Raw genomic sequence first — 19,806 nt, 5'->3', positions numbered from 1 at the left:
AAAAAACAGGTATTGTCCCGCAAGCCACTTGAGATCAGACTTATCAAATACCATAGCCCCCAAACAGAAAGGTTTATGTTTCAAACTCAGGGGTGCAATCTTTTCTCTCTTCCTTTTTGGACACTGTCCCTTCATGAAGCCTCAACTAAATCACTGAAGCTCTCTAAGTAACAAGGATATTTTACTATGAAGTTTAAAAAAAAGATTGTCCTCAAAAGTGAGGCCTCAACTGTTAGTCTTATCTCTCATACAAGCCCTGTAATGAAACCAGATATTAGTTTCCATATCTTTAAAAGTCTGTGTAAACAAAGTACCAAAAAAAATAAGGGACGGATATGTTTTAGTGTTTACTTTGGGTTGGTGGCTACTTTCTGTACTTTAAAATTATATCATAGATACAACATTTGAGGCTAGAAAGCAACTGGTGATTAGTATCACATCATTTATCTTTACAAGAAGAGATAATATACTTTAAAAATTCTGGTCATAAGAAATCATCACTTTTGGTAATTTCAATAAAAGAAGAAATTACATACACTGGAGAGACAGATATTAACAAGGTTCACCAAGTTCTACACCAAGCACCGCAAGCGGCAGGATAGGAAGCTTTGGTAGGACTCAATGATTTTAACCTCCATCGCTCTCTCCCTCTCCCTCCACTTCTGTGCTCATATATTTATTTCTAATGGTTGGTCAAAAAGGGCTACAAGTCAAAAAATTAGTAAACAACTGTTTACCATGGTACTTTAAAAAACCGGACTTTTCGCTGGAGCTCCTGCTGTCATTAGTAGCCACTCCAGTGCTATGGAATAACCTTAGAAAACCTGTGACCCATAGGTTCTTAAGAGATAATTTTACTGAGTCTCCCAGAAGGTCCAAGAAGGTTCAGTGGACCTCAGGGTTGAGTATCAGTCTACCTCAAGCCCAGGGGATTTACCCCATAGTGAGAACTGCTCAAAAGGACTAGAATCAACTTAGTCTTTCCCTGCAAACCCTAAGACCAAGAATTTGACTAGTTAAGATCTAGACACTGCTAATGGGAGCAGAGAGTCCAGCTCCAAAGAAACTACAAGCCAGATATTCATTTTCCTGAATCTACAGAATTTGCATGGAAATGTAAAATTTACCACATTTAGGTCCAAGTTTGGTCACTAAATATTAAAGGAAAAGGAACAAAAGAAATTTAAAAAGATAAAATATTCTTGGAGGAGGATATTAATAATAATGCAATTTTACCTCACAAGGGTTGAAAACAGTTCAAGTTATACAGAAAAGATTATCTACCTATAAATATGACTTTATTTTGAAATGGTAAAAATCTCTAAAGAAACCACAGTTTCAATTCAATTTATTAACAAGTAATTCTAAGTAACTGTATTTCTTGGCTAAGTTATCTGTAGTTCTCAAATAAAAACATTTGCTAATCCAAATTACTTTGACTTAGTTTTGTTTTGCTTTTTTAATCTTTCTAATGCAATCATATTCTTACGAGTTTGAGCTGTCAATAACTTATGAACTTCTTGTTTTATTCTAGAATATTTTTATACCAGCCTCCAAGTCATATCAAACTTCTAGCATTCAAACCTATTCAAATGCTACGTGAACTGTAGGTCAGTAGAACACTCAAAGGCCCAACTATCTAACAACAATGGATAGACACTGATTCTGGAAGTAAACTGAGTCAATTATCATCTTACGACTGGAAAGATCTGTAACATTATGGCCTTCAAATTGGTAAACACCTGAAAAATCTTCTGTGCTTAAATATGTTACTCTTTGTTGTTTTTGTTGAGTCACTAAGTCATGTCTGACTCTTTGCAACCCACAGACTGCAGCACACCAGGCTCCCCTATCGTTCACTATCTCCTGGAGTTTGTTCAAATTCATGTACATTGAGTTCTAATAAATTCAAACTGTCAGAGACTAGAAGCACTTACTTACATTCCTGGCCCACAATAAAGGCAGGCAGAGAACTTGTAAATAAGATTCTTGTTCACACCTTTCCAAGCTAGTTTTAGGGATCATGGGTAAGTTAATTTACATATTTGAGCATCCTTTTCTTCACCTACAAAATGGGTATCAATACCATCTGTTCTACTGATCCCTCAAGATGGTTTCAATGATCAAATAAAAGACTTGTGAGAGGGCTTTGTAAACACTAACAAACTATATAAATAATACTTTCTACAATAAGATTTATAAAAACAAAAAGTATTTGAACTAAACTGAATACATACTTTCCTATTATTGAGACATAATCCATTCTCTGGGCAAACCTCAACAATGGGAATGTAATTATACTAGACTGAAATTTGTAAACTAAGTACCTATGGGAGAACATAAGACCATCACTGGTCTATATCACATTATCTGAAAGTGAAAGTCACTCAGTCGTGTCCAACTATTTGCAACCCCATGGACTGTAGCCTACTGGGCTCCCCTGTCCATGGGATTTCCCAGGCAAGAATACTGGAGTGGGTTGCCATTTCCTTCTCCAGGGGATCTTCCTGACCCAGGAATCAAACCTGGATCTCCTGCATTACAGGCAGAAGCTTTACTGTCTGAGATACCAGGGAAGCCCCTGACTTATCTGAATACTAGGGTAAAAGAGAAACCAATGAAATCCACTATTGTAGTCCCAATTTTCCCATCTTAAAATACCTCCTGATGAGAATTCTGTGTGTGGAGGGGGGTTGGGGGGGGCGGGTATGAAGGTGAGGAAGGGAAGGCAACTACAGATGAAATGTTTCCTATTACAAAGTGTTGAACAACTTTACATGTTAAGTTCTATTTTGTGGTGAACAACAGCTAATGATCTTACCTTTGGTCTCTAGAGTCACTGGATCAGAATACTCTCCAGCCACAGCCTTGTTACAAGCTCGCACTCTGAAATTCATGTACTTTGAATCAAACTTTAAACCTGAAAAAAATGAAAGACAGCCTTGAGATATGAAAAGTAAAGGACTCTACTCCAAAAGTATGAGTATGAACCTTCAAACAGACTTTTTTCCCTCCTTGGAACTATCTGTTTACTCAGAAAGAGTACAAATTTATGTTAATAGAGTGATAATGCCTGAAATAAAAGGAATCATGATTTATCTATTATTTTCTTCAAAACAAATGAATTATGCAGTTTATCACTGGGCTTTTTAAATTTAGCAATAAAAAAATATTCTCAAGCCTCATTATAAGTAAAGTTTCATTTCATGGAGAGATGCTATGGTTTAAAACAACATACTCAATTTCTGGAAAGTAGCTAAAGAATTTTTATATTTGTTTCACAAGTAAAAAATGAATTTAAAGAGAAAGTGAAGCATAAGGATTAATAGCAAAATTCTAAAGTTAGTCAGGACCAGATTAACATCTCAATCCAAAAACTACTAGCCATGGAGCATTCATTCAACAACTTGATAGAGCCACAGCTGTAAAATGGAAAAGGGAAAAATCAAACCTCACAACTGTAAGGATTAACTGAAATGCACTGTACTTATAAAATCAGATGTCCTGTGAACTTCAGCCCAGATCCTGACAAATGTTAGGTTCACAGTAATGATAACAATACTAATGTTACTGCTCACGTAAAAACAAACATTAAAAATCTCAGGCAACATTCAGCTCACTCATATACCCTAACTCCCCTATATATAGTGAAAGGAAAGTGAAGTCACTCAGTCTTGTCCAACTCTTTGCAACCCCATGGACTATAGCCTACCAGGCTCCTCTGTCCATGGGATTTTCCAGGCAATAGTACTGGAGTGGATTGCCATTTCCCCTATATATAGAGGTATGTTTTTAAAGACTATCAAAAGGCCAACACACAAATTTCTAATATCAAGTCACAGCTCAACCTTAAGTATTACCATAAAGGTAATAAGAAAAAGGTAAAAGGCAAATATTTACAGTATTATTGAAATGTGGAGTAGTGCATACATCTAGAAAATTGACAGCTTTTTTACTGTTAGAAAACTAAGGTAAAAAATTAAATTTTACTGAGACAGTGTTTACAATATCCCTTCACATATTGTTTTACCAGGGTGCAAATATCCAAAACTAATTAAAATGAAGGTTTTCTTGATATTTTAAGAGAAATTCATTTCTATAACAAATATACAAAAACGTCAGCTTGGCTAAAGAAACTGAATAACTTGATCTTTTAATGTAAGTCAAAAATTCATCAACTATATCTGTTTTCTGAGAATGAGATTCACAAAATGCAGTCATCTTACCTGATAGTGTATATTCAGTACTCTTAATATTATCAACTATCTCCCAACATCGCTCATCCTTTACGCGTGGAAGTCCATCAAAATTTGTTTTCCGATATTCTAGTATAAAATGATCAATCTTATTATCTTCTTCTGGCATTCTCCAAGCTACTGTCACAGAGTTGTCAGCCACCAAACATTCTACTGGATCTATCTCTGGAGCTTTGGGGACTGAAGCAAAAAAAAAAGCTCATTTTTCACTAATAGTACTAATCCAATAGTTATGTCTGTCATTCAAATTATGCTTTTTCATGTTGCTTTTGAGCTGTTAAATTGAATCAGGCTAAGAGAAGGGATATCTTATAAATGCAAAATAACCATTTTTCAAAGCTGTTTTAAAATTCATATTTCAAAGTTTTTCATAGATGCATTCAAAGTACATTAAAAACACAGTTGGCAAAAATCAATTCAAATGGGCTAAGAATAAAGAATCAAGAATTATTTGCTACTTTTCAACACTTATGTCTACTCTGCTATTTCAAACAGCTGGAGACCATAAATTAAATTACTGCTGACAAAATTAAATAACTTGCTTTGAATCCAATGATTAGAATAATTCAAAATATTTTCAATGTATTTTAAAAATCTTGTTTATAGAATAACTGTGATTTCTCAACACTGAACAAAAATGAAATCTGCAACCCTATAAAATATTTAAGAAGTTTTAAATGTTTCTCCAGAGTTCCATGATTCATTAGAACAAAATGCAGTAAATGAGTCACAGTTAACATGTATGAAAATTAATAAATTTCTTTTCCATAAAAGAGGTTTTACATAGCTCCTCAACATTAACAGATGTTCCATTTAATAGTAGGCTAACTAGGGAACATGGTCCTCCAGTGATACAGATGTGTCTGAAATTTGTAAAACTGTGCCAGTATTGTATTTAAACACTTGTTGCTAAAAAAACTTTGAAAAATTTACTCCATGCATGTAAGTCTGGTTCAACATTCTAAATTAACTAATTCATTATATCGGTAGAAGAAAATTCAAATGATCAGAAGAAAAATTATATGATGTGAATCAATAGAGGAAAAAATACTTTACAAAATCCAACATTTATTCATGACTAAAGCTCTCATTAAACTAGGAAACTTTACCTGATAAAGAATATCTACCAAAAAAAACCCTACAGTTAACATCAAGGTTGAGAAACTAAACACCTTTCCCCTAAGGCAATGACGTCCCCACTCTCCACTCCTATTCAACACTGTACTGGAAGTTCCAGCTAATGCTATAAGACAAGGAAAAGAAGTAAAAGATGTGCAAGTTAGGAAAGAAGAAATAAAACTGTCTTTGTTTGCTGATGACAGTCTATGTAGAAAATCCCAAAGAATCAACAGAAAAATTCCTGGAAATAACAAGCTTATAGCAAGGCTGCAGGATAGAGGGGATGAACAGGCAGAGTGCAGGGGAATTTTAGGGCAGTGAAACTACTCTGTAAGATAATGTAGTGGTGGAGACATGACTTTCAGTTCAGTTCAGTCGCTCAGTTGTGTCTGACTCTTTGCGACCCCATGAATTGCAGCACACCAGGCCTCCCTGTCCATCACCAACTCCCGGAGTTCACTCAGATTCACGTCCATCGAGTCAGTAATGCCATCCAGCCATCTCATCCTCTGTCATCCCCTCTCTTTCTGCCCCCAATCCCTCCCAGCATCAGGGTCTTTTCCAATGAGTCAACTCTCCGCGTGAGGTGGCCAAAGTACTGGAGTTTCACCTTTAGCATCATTCCTTCCAAAGAAATCCCAGGGCTGATGTCCTTCAGAATGGACTGGTTGGATCTCCTTGCAGTCCAAGGGACTCTCAAGAGTCTTCTCCAACACCACAGTTCAAAAGCATCAATTCTTTGGTGCTCAGCCTTCTTCACAGTCCAACTCTCACATCCATACATGAATACTGGAAAAACCATAGCCTTGACTAGACGGACCTTAGTCAGCATAGTAATGTCTCTGCGTTTTACACATTTACCAAACCCACAGAACTGTGTAACACAGTGAACTCTAATGTGAACTACGAACTTCATTTAATAATGATTTTTTAATACATTATAGACGTTAGTCTATTACTGGAACATAAGCAATACAGATTACTATTCATTTCTATGGGAAGACATCATGGGCATTCATAAATTTAATATGCTGTGCCCTGCCAACATATAAGGAAGTGTAAATGCCTGTAGCATGTAGTAATTTTGTAATTTTGCTGAGTTAAAACCTGTATTGAAGTCCTAAGAGGCTTGTATAAATAAAATACCACTTAATCTGTAAGTGGGTCCAGCTAACTCCCCACAAATCTATGTCTCAAATTCAGCTATTAATATCACTGCAATAAGAATGTACTGGCAAGAAGATTCTTCCTTCTTATGAATAATGGTCCCCAAAGAAAGCAAACTTGGCAGGTAAAAAGAAAATCTAGGTATTTTTATTTAAATTTTATTTAATTATTTATTATTTTAATAAATATTTCATTTATATTTAATTTATATATATTTATATATAAACATATTTGTATTTTATTTATATTAATCTAATTAAATAATATTTAATTAAAATTATTATTTATTTATTTAAATTTAAGAGTGGTATTATTCAAAGTGGAGACATTACTTTGTCAACAAAGGTTCATCTAGTCAAAGCTATGGTTTTTCCAGTAGTCATGTATGGATGTGAGAGTTGGACTATAAAGAAAGCTGAGCGCCAAAGAATTGATGCTTTTGAACTGTGGTGCTGGAGAAGACTCTTGAGAGTCCCTTGGACAGCAAGGATATCCAACTAGTCCATCCTAAAGGAAATCAGTCCTGAATATTCTTTGGAAGGACTGATGCTGAAGCTGAAACTCCAATACTTTGGCTACCTGATGCAAAGAACTGACTCATTTGAAAAGACATTAATGCTGGGAAAGATTGAAGGAGGGAGGAGAAGGGGATGACAAGGATGAGATGGTTGGATGGCATCACCGACTCAATGGACATGAGTCTGAGTAAACTCCAGGAGTTGGTGATGGACAGGGAGGCCTGGCGTGCTGCTGCTATCTATGGGGTTGCAAGGGGTCGGACAGGACTGAGCAACTGAACTGAACTGAACTGAAGAGTGGTATGTCAAATATTCCATAATAACCTACATGGCAAAAGAGCTGAAAAAATGGATATATGTATAACTGAGTCACTGTGCTGTATGCCTGAAACCACACAACACTGTATATAAACTATACTTCAATATAAAATAAAAATTAAATTGAGAAAAGAGTTGTATGTCAAATTAAGAGTGACTTAAATCTAATGTGTGGGAAGTTCACCCAATATCCTATATAGAAGTAAGAGAAGAATTTCAACAAATGTAGGAATAAAGTACAGGGAAAGATGAAAGGTGGTAAACTTGTAATATAAAAATATTAGGGAACAAAGAACTCTTAAAAAAAATGAGGGAAAGCAATTCACAGCAACTTCCATAAAGCAACAAATTGTGTGGACATTGTTCTAAGAATTTTACTAAGGTTTTTCTCTGCATGTGAATGTAAAAGAACAACTGAACAAGGTAAAAGAACACTGCCACAAACATGTCTCTCTTCTTGAGTGCCGAAGCTCAGGAAGGAGGACATACACTCTAAGTTTCAAGGTATGAATAATGGCTTAGCGTAGAAGAAAATGATCATAATTATTATTATCCATCATTATCACTTCCAATTTTCAAGACTCAGGTAAGTCCACAACTCGTTACTATACATAATGCAGTGTAGAGTTGATTTGTGTGGTGTTTACAGAATGAACTATTAAGGGATGAAGATATTCATTTTTAAGTTTATCTGACTGCATATTATAGGAAATTTTTATGCTATAGCAGAATATAAAAAATTAATGATATGAGTTCACCTTTCATAAATTTTAACAACCTATTATACCTTCCTTCAGGATGAAACTCCTCCACAAAAAGATTTCTTGCTTTTTATTACACCTCATTCCTTCAGACTGTCTTTAAGAGTTCGCAAAAGAAGAAGTCCTAACTGTGCATGCAATCTACTTGACTGTTCAGCAGATAAGGCCTGGGTTTGTTAAGCCATCACTGAAAATCCAAGAGAAGGAAAGTAATGTTGAGAAGATTGTTTTTTTAGTATTTTTTTTTTTAATCAAAAAACTACTACTCATGCGTATATTCACAGTCCACCCCTCCTGACTCTCCTTCTGAATTTAGAAACAGTGTGAATGAAAATATAATGGTTAGCAATCCTGAGAGGCCAATTTACAGGTAGGCACCCACTGATATGTATACTTTCTTCTTCTACAACTATGATTTCTTCTCTCATCTTTTCCTTCTCTGAACTCCTCTAGAACTTCTGCTCTATACCACAAGTTAATACTTCACTTATGTCACCATAATTAATTCTACTATAGTTTCTTGACTACTAATTTTGTCTTTCCAATCATATTCTAAAGTCCTGGACCAAATTCTCATAGAAGAAAAGAATGGTTTCATATGATTAACATTCTCTATCAAAAACAGCTAACCTCCAAAAACTGTAAGCCTGTAAGTAAAATGCATCACTTTCCAGAGATTGCCTGATCACCATGTTCAAACTGTTTTAGCTATACACTTAATTAACACTACTTGATACTAGTAAAAAGAGAATAACCAAAAGGTCCTTAGTTGGCTCTTTCATACACGTGAACAGTAACAATAAAGTGGGACTCAATTTTAAATGGTTTCAACTGCTGGAATATCATCATACTAACACTCTAATAAAACAGTGTTGACACATTATTATTATAAAACTCCATCTGAACCAGATGCCACCACAACAATGGTAATAATAACAATCAACATTCATTAGGTGTTAACTATGTGCCAGGTACTCTTTCAAGTGCTTTAGAGGTCTCAATTCACTTAATCTTTATAAAAATCCTAGAAGGATAACATCATACTTTAAAGATGAAGAAAATGAGGTGAAGTTAAATAATTTGTTGAGGCTATATAGCAAATAAATGACAGTCAGAATTCAAATCTAGGAAGTCTGGCCCCAAGACTCAGCATTAACCATAACAGTACATTGCTTCTCTCTGCCAAACTAGTGATAACAGGTATCCTGTACTAGGATTCTGAAACTGAAATTTTTACTGTCAGTAAAATAATTCTCTAAAGACTAGCAAATTCAGTTATTCCTTAGCTGAAGAAAGAAAAAACACACACTATATTTCCTTAATATTTAAATTCTAATGTTCATTACAAAAAAATCTTGAAAAAAGAAGTTTTATACATAACTTTATACATAATATATGTACTAACTTACCTGGCAAAAACTTCAAAGTTTGCAATATCTGTCTTTCCTGAGAAAAATCCACCATTAAATGAGTCATGTTGTCACTGACCTTTGGTTTCAAAGAAAGGCGAAAGGCTGAAGCCATTGTTACTCTATAGCAAACACAGACATAAACATTCTTTTAAAAATAAAAGAATGGGAAGTATCACGTCACATTTAATGTATAAAGTGAACAGACAGAACTTATCTCTCCACTCTAGTGGTTTCTGAAGCTATTAACAAAGATAACAAAATTAAACAGAAATTTGCTTTTAGATCTTTTGAAAATTAACTTTAAAAAATGTAAAGTGTTTTTAAATTTAAAGACATTTAAATAACCTTTAAAGAACTTTCCTCCAGCCAGTTTTACAAAACTTCATAAAAACACAAAAGACTCAAAAGACAAACATCCAAGACAAATCATCTTTAACAGACTCAACAGTCATCTGAATCTCTGTAAACGCAATCTGACTTCCTGATGCCAGCCTCACTCCTTTCCATATGCCAAATAATGAACTGTAAATACACCCTGAATCAAACACTCTGCCCAGTCATCACAGCCATCCCATGTGTCCTTAAATAAAAGTAAAGGACACTGACCAAATACTGTATTGTTTGGTAGGTGCTAAAGAAAGACTACGGATGAGGAAGGAGAGAAGTGAAATCACAATTCTGAATACTATGCTAGAAGCTATCACTCTGATGTATTAACATCAGCTGAATGGAAGCAGACAAGAAGAAACAGCCCTGTGAAACCATATTCCATGGAAATAGTAGGAACTCAATCAATATATTTTAGATGAATGTAGTATACAAAACAAAAAAGAAAGAAGCCATACAAGAGCTCATTTTACCTACAGTAGAGGGAAATTGTTCTGTCAATTAAAACGAGATTAAACGAAGTTCCCATACTCTATTGTTATTTTATCTCAAACTTCAATTTTTCATATTATAGTAATATCTACATATATCACAAAGTAATTACCCTTATTATCTTTGGTCAAAGAATGATACCAAAATACTATTCATGACCACTGTCCTCCTAGAACAGAATCTGGGAGAGGAAGAAAATAAAGTTGCAAGAACAAAAGGAATACCAGGCCTAGTCATTCACATCTATCAAACTACCCTAAAGATCAACAGTATGAAAGGGATTAGACATGTTGCTGTATTCAGTTACTTTATTAGGTAATCACTTTAGTAGTAACAAACAGTGAGCAATAGTTGATGTATTTATCAAGAAGAAAGTGCTATGAAAAGATCACTACTTATTAGAGAAATGTAAATCAAAATTACAATGAGGCACCACACCTCACAATGGAAGAGCCATCATTAAAAAAGTCTACAAATAATAAATGTTGCAGAGGGTGTGGAGAAAAGAGAACCATCCTACACTGCTGGTGAGAATGTAAACTGTTGCAGCCACTGTGGAAAACAGTACAGAAATTCCTCAGAAAACCAAAAACAGAGCTGCCATATGATACAGCAACCTCACTCCCAGCATGTATCTGGACAAACTGTAATTCAGAAAGATACACATACCCCATGTTCATAACAGCACTATTCACAATAGCCAAGTCATGGAAACAACCTAAAAGTCCATTGACAGATGAATGGGAAAAGAAGATGTGGCTCATATATACCATAGAATAATACGCAGCCATAAAAAAGGATGAAATAATGCCATCTGCAGCAACATGAATGCAACCAGAGATGATGCTTAGTGAAGTCAGAAAGAAAAAGACAAATACCATATGATATCACCTATATGTTGAACTTAAAAAAAGACACAAATGAACTTATCTACAAAACAAAAAATGACACACAGACATAGAGAACAGACTTGGGGTTGGCAAGGGGAAGTTGGGGAGGGAGAGAGTGGCAATTTGGGGTTAGCAGATGCAAACTTGTACATGAATTTGAGCAAACTTTGGGAGACAGTGGAAGACAGAGGAGTCTGGCATGCTGCCATCCATGGGATTGCAAAGAGTTGGATACGACTTAGCAAGAACAAGATGCAAACTATATATATAGAATGGATAAACAACAAGGTCCCACCATTCAACATCCTGTGTTAAGCCACAATGGAAAAGAATGTACATATGTGTAACTGAGTCACTTTGCTATTCAGCAGAAATTAACACATTATAAATCAACTATACTTCAATTTTTTTCTAAAAAAAAGAAGGTGGTTGTGCTATACTGAAAAACAATTTATGGAGAAAGGAACTCACACTTAACTGAATGCCAAGTATAATGCTGAGTATTTCACACACTTACTTTAAGCTCTTGGTTCTCAATATACAATTTCAGATTATATCAATAAGAAGTTAGGAACAAAGGCTAAGTCTTACATATGTTCTCTCCAGCTCCAAGTATCTTCTGAATTAAAGACTTCTCTTTTTTTAAGTTTAGTTTAAGTTGAAGGATAATTGCTTTATGATAATATTGTGTTGGTTTTTGCCATAGATCAACATGAATCAGCCATAGGTATATATATATGTCCCCCTTCCTCTTGAACCTCCCTTCCACCTTCCACCACAGATTTAAAGATTTCTTAAAGAGCTATATTCAGACAGGTACTTAGTAAATGCCCACTGAATCAATGAACAGGTGTGAATTTGGCTGCTTCTAAACATGGGGATTTAAAAGTTTGTTGAAAACTGTTCAGAAAAATATCTGAGAGTATTTTAAGGAATTTAAACCTGAAACTTTATCTATAAAACTTGATTTAATCATAATGGTCTTTCCTGTAATAAATCATAATGGAAAACAATATTTAAAAATGTATATATCTATGTATAATTGAATTATTGTGCTGTACAACAGAAATTAGCACAACACTGTAAATCAACTATACTTCAATTTAAAAAGTATCAAAAACAAAACAAGAAATAAAAGCATAGCACGTACACCCTTCAAGATAAATCTGGGTCATAAAATCACTATGGCCTCAAAGGAAAAAAACAATCTCGAAAAACACATTAAAAAGGCTTATCAAAGCCCCAAAACAAGTTATTTCCTAGACAACGAAAATTTCAATCTCCAAAAATAAAGTTAGATGTACAAATATGCAATAATTTTCCAAAAGACTGAACTTATTTTTAGACTGAATATATCAACTCAGCAGTGGCCACAGGACTGGAAAAGGTCAGTTTTCATTCCAATTCCAAAGAAAGGCAATGCCAAAGAATGCGCAAACTACCGCACAACTGCACTCATCTCACATGCTAGTAAAGTAATGCTCAAAATTCTCCAAGCCAGGCTTCAGCAATACGTGAACCATGAACTTCCTGATGTTCAAGCTGGTTTTAGAAAAGGCAGAGGAACCAGAGATCAAATTGCCAACATCCGCTGGATCATGGAAAAAGCAAGAGAGTTCCAGAAAAACATCTATTTCTGCTTTATTGACTATGCCAAAGCCTTGGACTGTGTGGATCACAACAAACTGTGGAAAATTCTTAAAGAGATGGGAATAACAGACCACCTGACCTGCCTCTTGAGAAATGTGTATGCAGGTCAGGAAGCAGCAGTTAGAACTGGACATGGAATAGACTGGTTCCAAATACGAAAAGGAGTACGTCAAGGCTGTATATTGTCACCCTGCTTATTTAACTTATATACAGAGTACATCATGAGAAACGCTGGGCTGGAAGAAGCACAAGCTGGAATCAAGATTGCCGGGAGAAATATCAATCACCTCAGATATGCAGATGACACCACCCTTATGGCAGAAAGTGAAGAGGAACTAAAAAGCCTCTTGATGAAAGTGAAAGTGGAGAGTGAATAAGTTGGCCTAAAGCTCAACATTCAGAAAATGAAGATCATGGTATCTGGTCCCATCACTTCATGGGAAATAGATGGGGAAACAATGGAAACAGTGTCAGACTTTATTTTGGGGGGCTCCAAAATCACTGCAGATGTTGACTGCAACCATGAAATTAAAAGACGCTTACTCCTTGGAAGAAAAGTTATGACCAACCTAGATAGCATATTCAAAAGCAGAGACATTACTTTGCCGACTAAGGTCTGTCTAGTCAAAGCTATGGTTTTTCCTGTGGTCATGGATGGATGTGAGAGTTGGACTGTGAAGAAGGCTGAGAGCCGAAGAGTTGATGCTTTTGAACTGTGGTGTTGGAGAAGACTTTTGAGAGTCCCTTGGACTGCAAGGAGATCCAACCAGTCCATTCTGAAGGAGATCAGCCCTGGGATTTCTTTGGAAGGAATGATGCTAAAGCTGAAGCTCCAGTACTTTGGCCACCTCATGCGAAGAGTTGACTCATTGGAAAAGACTCTGATGCTGGGAGGGATTGGGGGCAGGAGGAGAAGGGGACGACAGAGGATGAGATGGCTGGATGGCATCACGGACTCGATGGACGTGAGTCTGAGTGAACTCCGGGAGTTGGTAATGGACAGGGAAGCCTGGCATTCTGCGATTCATGGGGTCGCAAAGAGTCGGACACAACTGAGCAACTGAACTGAACTGATATCTAGACATTATGCTTCAAAGCCCAACCCAACTATCTAAAATCCATATATAAGTCTCTACATTACAAGATCCATGTGGTTAGGGATGTTTTAATTCACCTTGCCTTTTGTGGTTCATTTTTAATAGTACAAGCTAAATACAAAGATCTCTTCTTCCTAGTTTTATTTTTGCAAAGAGAAAACTGCAAAATAGTAAGAATGAACACAATTTCTTCAAACTACCTACTACATTAACTTGACTCTCTCTTTCATGATCCCTTTCTTTCAAGAACTAGTAACTCTTCACAGTATACCTCAATTAATCATCTTCCAACCAGACTAAGCAATTGGAAGCCTATACTAGTGATTTTTAAAGTTCTAAAAATCTATGTATTATCTTCTCATCATTTCTTTAGGTTTTCCTGTCACTCCTGCCATTTCTTCTGTATAATATCTATCCCAGAAAATAAGTACTGAGTTCTCAGATACTTTATTTTTTGATTGCCTGCTCAGCTATGTTATCCATTCCTTAAATACCACTTCTGCTCTCTTCTAAGGAAGTAATCCTTTCTTCCCTTAATGAAGATAATTATTATGACTATATGTTTATTTTTGTACTAAAAATACCAATATTGAATTCTAGAAGCTTGCTTCCTGGAAGAGCACATAAAAACCATATCAGAGAACCCTGAACATTATGAAGCTAAAAAAAAGCCAAATTAAAAAAAATTAAACCAAGACTTAGAAATGTTCCTTACACAGGAAGAACAAACTTTGAAGGTAGCAAAAAAAAAAAAAAAAAATATATATATATATATATATACTTTGAAAAACAACAGCAACAACAACAACAAAAAATGGAGCCTGCTCTGGCAGAAAAAAAGGAACTTTGACTCCTTTGAGATCACCTGGATACTCTGGGTATTGATGAAATATATCCAAGAGGTTGATTTTTGGCAAAGAAATCTAGACTCACTGAAGAATATTCAGCCATGAACACTGATCATAAAATTAAATTCTGACAAATCAGGACAAAGAGAAAGAAGTCAGGGGTAAGGGCAGGAATCTGGGAGGCACAGAACCATATAGATTCCCAGGACAGGAAAGAGAGATTTTGCAAGGCGTTTCTCAAAAGTCTTTGGGCAGCCTAAAACCTGATTAGGAAGTGACTTCTAATCCAGAAAATCAGGGACCAGAGGAGGATTTAATGGAGGAGGTGGCAAAATAAAATCATCATCTAGCCACAGAAGAAGATGAATTACTTATAGCAAAGTCAAGCAGACACAACCCAAACCTAACCCACAAAACTGACCTACCTAGCATCCATTCCTCATACAGCCAATACTTTTCACCTTAAACTCTCATAATCTCATAATCAGGATTTTATAAGAATAACCCATGTCTAAAAAAAAAAAAAAAAGAATAACCCATGTCTTTATACTCTGATATAAAATATACAAAACATTATAGCACATGAAACTCTACTCAATATTCTGTAATGACCTATTTGGGAAAAGAATCTAAAAAAAGGTAGACATATGTACATGTATAACATCCACTTTGCTGTAGAGCAGAATAAAACATTGGTAAATCAACTATACTTTGATAAAAATTAATTTTAAAATGAAATAAAACATAAAAAAATAGAAAAATTATTTGTGCTAAGAATGCTATGAAAGTCAATGTGAATCTTGCCTCTAGTCAAATAAAAGGCCACGAGAAAAACACAAGTCTTCAGCCAAGATTAACAACAGCAACACTGGTTTTCCCACAATATATAAATAATAATTTTGCAAATTATCTGATGAATAATTTAATCTAGGACTCAGAGTGGTGCTTTGAAGAGCTATGCCTTTCAGCGAATTTCATAATCCTCAAATGAAGAAACCTTGAAAGTGACAATCTCACTATAGTCAATGCTCAGTGACTAGCCAGGCAGATCAAAACCATCCCTTCTGTGATAACCCAATCCAAAACTGCCAACAGCTCCTTTAGCCCTCTGCTATATTCTTACAACAAGTACTAAAGTACCTTTCCTAATCCTGGCCCTGCGAATGGTAAAGACCTTTAAGCCAAAGTCTGTCACCCTTGTTTTTTTCTCTTCCCACCAACTAGACAGCAGTGGCATTAGAAATAGCAAGAGATGGCACCAGGAACAGGATGAAATGAGAATACAAAAATATTAAATAGGAGAGCAGTGAAGCAGGAGTGCTTTCGCTCTTGAGGAACAATATAATGCTGTAACTTTTCATAAAATAAGACATGCTTACAAAATTTAACAACAGAACATGCATTCCAGGAATATTTTTTACATTATTCAAAATGGTTTCCCATCTACTAGCACAGCTAATTAAGGACTATACTAAAACTACATTATATCAGAAATGAAATTCTTCTGGAAGCACATAATTGTCCAAAACTGTATTTTTAAAAAATCTTGCTGATATGTTCTTTATTCTAGAATATAGGCAGAAGATGCTGTTTCTTTTTTTCTGTACTTGGCCATTAGATATTTTTATTTTAACTAATGAGTTCTAATAAGAAACTGTTTGAATTTCATTTCTGACTTCAATGTTGATACTTTAAAAAAATGTAGGTTTTATATCATACCTATCCTTGATCTGTCTGGCAGCCTTGGAGCAAATCAGGGAGAAGAGAAAGAAGGCAGTTAGTGCTTTTCATGCAAGTTTCAATGGCAGTGACATGCAAGAAAAGTTAGGATAAAATCCCTGAACAGATTAGTTCATTTTCACCAAAACAAATTGTCTATAATTTATACAGTTCATGTCAGCTTGCATAATGTGATGTTAGAACTAGAGGAAATCCGGTCCCCATATAAATATGTATCACTTTAAAATAAGGAGGGAAATATAACACTTCAAACTAATTTCAGATGACTGTAAATTTTTTGTCTTACCTTAAGATTATCAACACACACCTCCACTTTCATTCAGTCTGACACTCTTCAACTAGAACACTCAATCTCCTTCATGGGGCACACATTTCTATGCATTCTGATGGTTTTCTTATATATTTCAAATCTGCTCTCCAAATTTTCTTCAGAGATCTCTTTCACCACTTCATAATGGTTGTTCCAAGTTTTCTCTATTTGCCTCCACATGGGCAAGGACTTTGTATTCTTAGAGCTTGCCTGCTAACATATAAAACTAGGCTGCAGTTCTATAACCCTTTACCCCAAAGAATGAAGCTGTAATGGCAAAAATTCAGGTAAGGAGAAACCAAAGAAACACTTGCAGTAATGGGTCTTTCCCTCAGATGACTTCATAAGAGCTGCCAACTTAAACCTACACTACTTAAGATATCTTTTTCTCTTTTTTTGAGAATTCTAGCACAAATTTAGGAAGAGGGCACAGCTATTATTTGGTACTGCACATCTAAGAAAAATGATGAAAAATACAGGCATTGCTATCCCCTTTAAATCTACACACCATATAATAGATCAACAAGTTTATTCCCCTACACTGAGCAGCATAACTAACAACACATCTGATGTAGAAGATGGCTGTTATGCCTGACACTCTATCCCCAGTCTCTAGCATAAAGCTTGGCACATGGTAATAGTTAACAATTACTCAATTTAATTGAACATTAATTCGACGTATACAGCAATGCTTCTCTCTTTCCTTCAGTTCTAATACTGTTCTTACTTGGTACTGGTCATTTTTATACCTAATCTAAAATATTCTGGTCTGCACACCTGTCTACCACTTTACCACTGAGCCACCTGGGAATATTTTAGATAATTTTACAATGTCAGAAACAAAAAGAACAGAACTGAAATTTAGAAGATGAGTACATCACACAGTTCCAGCACTACCATCATCAATTCCATGACACTATATACTAATCAGGCTTCCCTGGTGGCTCAGAGGTAAAGAATCCACCTGCCAATGCAGGAGACATGGATTCAATCCCTGGGCCAAGAAGATCGCCTGTAGGAGTAAATGGCAACTCACTCCTGTATCCTTGCTGGAGAATCCCATAGACAGAGGAGACTGGCCAGCTATGGTCCATGGGGTCGCAAAGAGTCAGACACAACTTAGCAACTAAGCACACAAACATTTTAACAATCTAATTCTCTGAAACAGAGGCTGAAATGGAAAGAGGCAGCAAAGGAAAAGTTAGTTAAAATCAGAGCATTGATAAACAGCAACAAAAAATAAAAATATACCTGTTTATGAATCATAACTGCTGTGAGAAAAATATACTAACACTGAATGCAGCAAAGGCTAGATGTCAATTTCACATTTTCCAGAGATTTATCTTTATTTTGATTTGCAGTAAAGCCCAATAGAATTCCCAGTAAAAATGTTAATGCCATACAACACTGAGGAAACTTCAAGTTTTGTCTATACATTCATACCGTTTCATACTTCAGATTTTCCTACGAGATTTGTAGCCGATAATGTTGTAAAGTTTTCTTGAGAGAATCTGAAAATATCTAGGGGGCAAATATTTAATATTTTTTACATTATATGATTGAGACTTCTACCTTCACCCCAAAAATACCATATTAAGAAATAATAATATGGGAAATGAAGGGAGCTCAGTCAGAGAGTAAATAAGAGCCAGTTTCAAGGTTCTATCTTCCCTTAGACAAAAAAAATCAGATTAAAAAAAAAAAACACTGCATAACGGTTGATTCCAAACATCAGTTTTATATTTTCTATACAAATTTTTGGGCTTCCCTGGTGGCTCAGCTGGTAAAAATCCACCTGCAATGTGGGAGACTTAGGTTCAATCCCTGGGTTGGGAAGATCCCCTGGATTCCAAACATCAGGAGTTTTACATTTTCTATACATATATATATTTTGGAGAAGGAAATGGCAACCCACTCCAGTGTTCTTGCCTGGAGAACCCCAGGGACGGGGGAGCCTGGTGGGCTGTCGTCTCTGGGGTTGCAAAGAGTCGGACACGACTGAAATGACTTAGCAGCAGCAGCAAGCATACATGTATTTATCTATTTATAAAGAGCACTATTTAAAAAAAAAAAACATAATTATTTAAAAGCCTTCACAAAACCCTAGTAAATAACTTGAAATGAATTTTGCATCTCATACTGCATGCATCTATACTCTATGATTAGATACATTTTTATAACAGGAGATTACATTTCTATAAACACACATAAAAAGTAAAGGTGAAAAAGCATAGTTCTTAACAAGTACAGTTCTTAACAAATATTTTTGTGGATTTTTTTTAGGTTTTAGGGTGTTTTTTTTTTTTGGCCATGCCATGTGGCATGCAAAAATCTTAGTTCCCCAAACAGGGGTTAAAACTGTGCCCCCTGCACTGAGAACATGGCATCTTAACATGGCATTCCTGGAATGCCAGGGAAGTCCCTATTCTTAAACATTTAGAATTGTTTTTAAACTGCCTTCATAACTGAAACTTTCATGCCTTTTTTGGGGGGAGGAGGGCACACTGAGCAGCTTGCAGGGTGCTAACTCACTAACCAGGGATTGAACCCATGTGCCCTTCATGCTTTCGTTGATGGTCCTCTTTCCTGGAATTCCTGACTGCAGCTCATAGAAGGAGCTTCTGCCAATACTACTTGTGCTCCGTTGAAAATACTGAGTGAGCTTCCACCATTCTCATTATTTGTTCCTCCCAGTGGTCAGAGACTGACGCTTGCTGAACAATATTCAAAAGGTGAGTTACTGTAAGTCAAAACTGGGAAATACACAAAATCCTTTCTCCCTTTTCACTTGTGATCAAATCCAGAAGACTATTTCTCTTTCACCTTATTCTGTACTTTTTT

General features: G+C 35.6%; 1 protein-coding gene and 1 long non-coding RNA gene across 8 annotated transcripts in view; one reads left to right on the top strand and one right to left on the bottom strand.

Annotated features, from left to right (window-relative positions):
• Positions 1–3,185, top strand: part of LOC120864209 — a 30,881-nt gene extending 27,696 nt beyond the window's left edge. Inside the window, exon 3 of the long non-coding RNA XR_005721143.1 lies at positions 2,835–3,185. This is a non-coding gene — a long non-coding RNA (uncharacterized LOC120864209). The remainder of the gene's footprint in view (positions 1–2,834) is intronic.
• Positions 1–19,806, bottom strand: part of FSD1L (fibronectin type III and SPRY domain containing 1 like) — a 64,534-nt gene that overhangs the window by 18,957 nt on the left and 25,771 nt on the right. For all 7 annotated transcript variants that reach the window (XM_040241036.1, XM_040241046.1, XM_040241055.1 and 4 more), the window contains exons 5-8: positions 16,635–16,657; positions 9,549–9,670; positions 4,227–4,436; positions 2,822–2,920 (exon numbers count right to left, since the gene is read on the bottom strand). In XM_040241036.1, coding sequence (XP_040096970.1) covers positions 2,822–2,920; positions 4,227–4,436; positions 9,549–9,670; positions 16,635–16,657 — 454 coding nt within the window. The remainder of the gene's footprint in view (positions 1–2,821; positions 2,921–4,226; positions 4,437–9,548; positions 9,671–16,634; positions 16,658–19,806) is intronic.

This window comes from Oryx dammah, unplaced genomic scaffold (genome assembly GCF_014754425.2).
Source record: "Oryx dammah isolate SB20612 unplaced genomic scaffold, SCBI_Odam_1.1 HiC_scaffold_1, whole genome shotgun sequence".
NCBI classification, from domain to species: Eukaryota; Metazoa; Chordata; class Mammalia; order Artiodactyla; family Bovidae; genus Oryx; species Oryx dammah.
The sequence above is the reverse complement of the archived record's forward strand: the minus strand, read 5'-3'. Positions and strand labels throughout refer to the sequence as shown.